General features: G+C 34.9%; 1 protein-coding gene across 1 annotated transcript; it reads right to left on the bottom strand.

Annotated features, from left to right (window-relative positions):
* Positions 1-1,392: 1,392 nt before the first annotated feature.
* Positions 1,393-2,352, bottom strand: LOC116907300 (olfactory receptor 7G2-like). The gene has a single exon (XM_032910248.1). The coding sequence runs from the start codon at positions 2,338-2,340 to the stop codon at positions 1,393-1,395; it is 948 nt and encodes a 315-aa protein (XP_032766139.1). The 5' UTR covers positions 2,341-2,352.
* Positions 2,353-2,823: the final 471 nt, after the last annotated feature.

The following is a 2,823-nucleotide window of genomic DNA, read 5'->3' as shown; positions in this document are numbered from 1 at the left end:
AGAAATTGTTAGAATGTATTACACCCACTGGAGATTGAGTCAATGAATCAAACAGCAGATACTAATAATGCTAAATATAGCAACCCAATTACTTTCCCCTTCATTAGCTTGCTTCTTACCATTTTGTGTCCTCTATATTTTTATACTCTAACAAAAGACATAATTTACATTTGAGACCACATACTTAATTTGATCTGCAGGTAGATTTTTTTTCTTTTATCATGTAAGTCATAACAAATTCTTATATTGGAAAGGCAAATGTTCATTGGGACAGGTTTATTTTTTTTAGAAATGTAGCTTCTGTTCCAGTAAATAGGGCGAAACTCATGGATATTCTTGAAATACCTAATGTGTTCAGTAGTTTTTTTTTTATTTTTTTTATTTTTTTAAAGGGCATACATGACTTTGTAAGTAGTAGGAAAGCAAGTTCAGGGAGGATTGTGTAGGAAATGATCAAACTATATTTTAAGTTTAAAAACTCAATGAAATTCAAATGTCTCTCAATAATCTCAAAATGTTTTTTCATCAGCTAATATGTAACATGCCAATAATGAAATGAAAATAATGACACTTTTAGCCAATAATTTTGTAGCAGTGATCCCTTCAAAGATTGCCCAGGTCTACTTCTTTCCTTCAAAGTAGACCTAAGTCCAAAACAGTGACTGGAGTTGTCCCATTACCAGAAAAAGTGTGTACACACACACACACACACACACACACACACACACACACACACACACACACACACAAACAGTCACACAGTTAAAATTGAAACTACTTATCACAGCCCTTCCTTTGAACTTGAAAAAAAAAAGGAAATCCTACATCTAGCTTTGAAACTGTACGGGAGTAGTTGCTTCTTTTGCTGAAATTATCGTTTCAGCACTATGAGTGAACAGCTTACAACCAGCAGTTTCTGCTCAACACTCTGCTGTCCACAATAGTTACTCACAAATGTGTGGCATATATGTATGCACAGACAAATGCACACATATGCAGATATACATATCACTAAAGCAAAACTACAGTGGGATTGAGAAATTGTGGTAAAACCAATGCCAGCACCACTAGAGGACCAGGATTCAATTTCTACCTTCTACTAAGCAGCTACCTACCATTCGCAGCTCTCAGTCCAGGACATGACACCCTCTTCTGGCCTATATGGAAACTAGGCATATCCATTGTATTCTTACATACATATAGACAAAAGATCAAAACAAATAAAATAAAGTAGAATTATATTTTAAAAAAAATCTGTTCTCAGATTCAAGGAAATAAAATCAAAGCAAGAGAGATTTAAAAAACAATTAGAAGAAATAAGTTATTTTATCTCAATAGAAATCCTTTAGCTGTCACATACTATCAATGCACAAGCTCAAGGTTTATCACACATCACAAAAGAGAGGCTGTCCTACCAATAACTTTCTTCAGGGCCTCCTTCATATCTTTGTTTCTCAAACTGTAAACAAAAGGATTCATCATTGGAGGAATTATTGAATACATCACTGAAGCCACAGCGATCTTCTTTGGTGAATCAATTACATTTGAGATAATGTATACACCAAAACCTGTGCCATAGAACAAGGCAACAACCAATAAATGAGACCCACAAGTGGAAAAGGCTTTGTACTTTCCTTCTGATGATGGCATTTTCAATACTGTAAACACAATGTGAGTATAAGAAAAAATTATTCCATAGAGAGGAACGCCAGCAAAAATAGAAGCTGAAACAAATATCAAGATGTTGTTGATGAGGCTGTCAGAACAGGCAAGCTTGAGGACTTGTGCAATTTCACAGAAGAAGTGGAGGATTTCCAGGTCTGTGCAGAAGGACAAGTGTAGTACCATCAGACTATGCACAAGCCCGTTTACAATACTAATGGTTAGAGAGATAAGAACCAGAATAATACAGAAGCAGGGGTTCATGAGGACTGTATAGCGTAGAGGATTACAAATGGCTATGTAACGGTCATAGGCCATTACTCCAAGGAGAAAACATTCAAAAATGGTACAAACTACAACAAAGCAAACCTGGCTGAGGCAGCCTGCATAAGTGATCCTCTGATCCTGTGTTTGTATGTGCACCAACATCTTTGGGACTGTGATGCTGATTAAATATATGTCATTAAAAGACAGATGACAGAGAAAGAAGTACATGGGGGTGTGAAGATGGCGGTCACAGTTGATGGCCAACATTATAAGAAGATTTCCAGAAATGGTAATCAAGTACATGCATAGAAAAAAACCAAAGATGAGTGGCTGCAGCTCTGTATCATCTGTGAGGCCACGTAGAAAAATATCCAAAGCAACTGATTTGTTTTTAACTTCCATGTTAGACATGAATCTTAAGGAAAGGAGGTGAGAAGTTATTGAAATATAGGAATTTCAGGTAGCACTGTAAAATTAGATTTGTTAGAAAACAACTTTTTACATTCCTTTGTCTTTTCAATTTAACCCTTTATTCACAATAGAAATGAAATGTGAGGAAATTAATTTGAAGGAAACAGCATCTAGTTTTTCCTCCTAGCTATGACTATCTAGTAATTAATATCAATAGTGAACTTCCTTCTACCCTCCACTATCAACAAATGAAGTGTAACACAAGTCTGAATAAATAATAAAATTCATTGTACTTGAGAGATGGAATTTTTTCTCTGAATGAAATTTCACCTACCATTACCAAAGGATAACAATAAAAGAATGATCCAGTAAAAAGTTTCATAATAATGTGTTCTGTACTGAGTTGATAACAGTACAATTGTGTCAATTATTTATAATTGTCTTATGCATGCTCTTTTGATTCACCATGATGATAATCTAATA

This window comes from Rattus rattus, chromosome 8 (genome assembly GCF_011064425.1).
Source record: "Rattus rattus isolate New Zealand chromosome 8, Rrattus_CSIRO_v1, whole genome shotgun sequence".
Classification (NCBI taxonomy): Eukaryota; Metazoa; Chordata; class Mammalia; order Rodentia; family Muridae; genus Rattus; species Rattus rattus.
The sequence above is the reverse complement of the archived record's forward strand: the minus strand, read 5'-3'. Positions and strand labels throughout refer to the sequence as shown.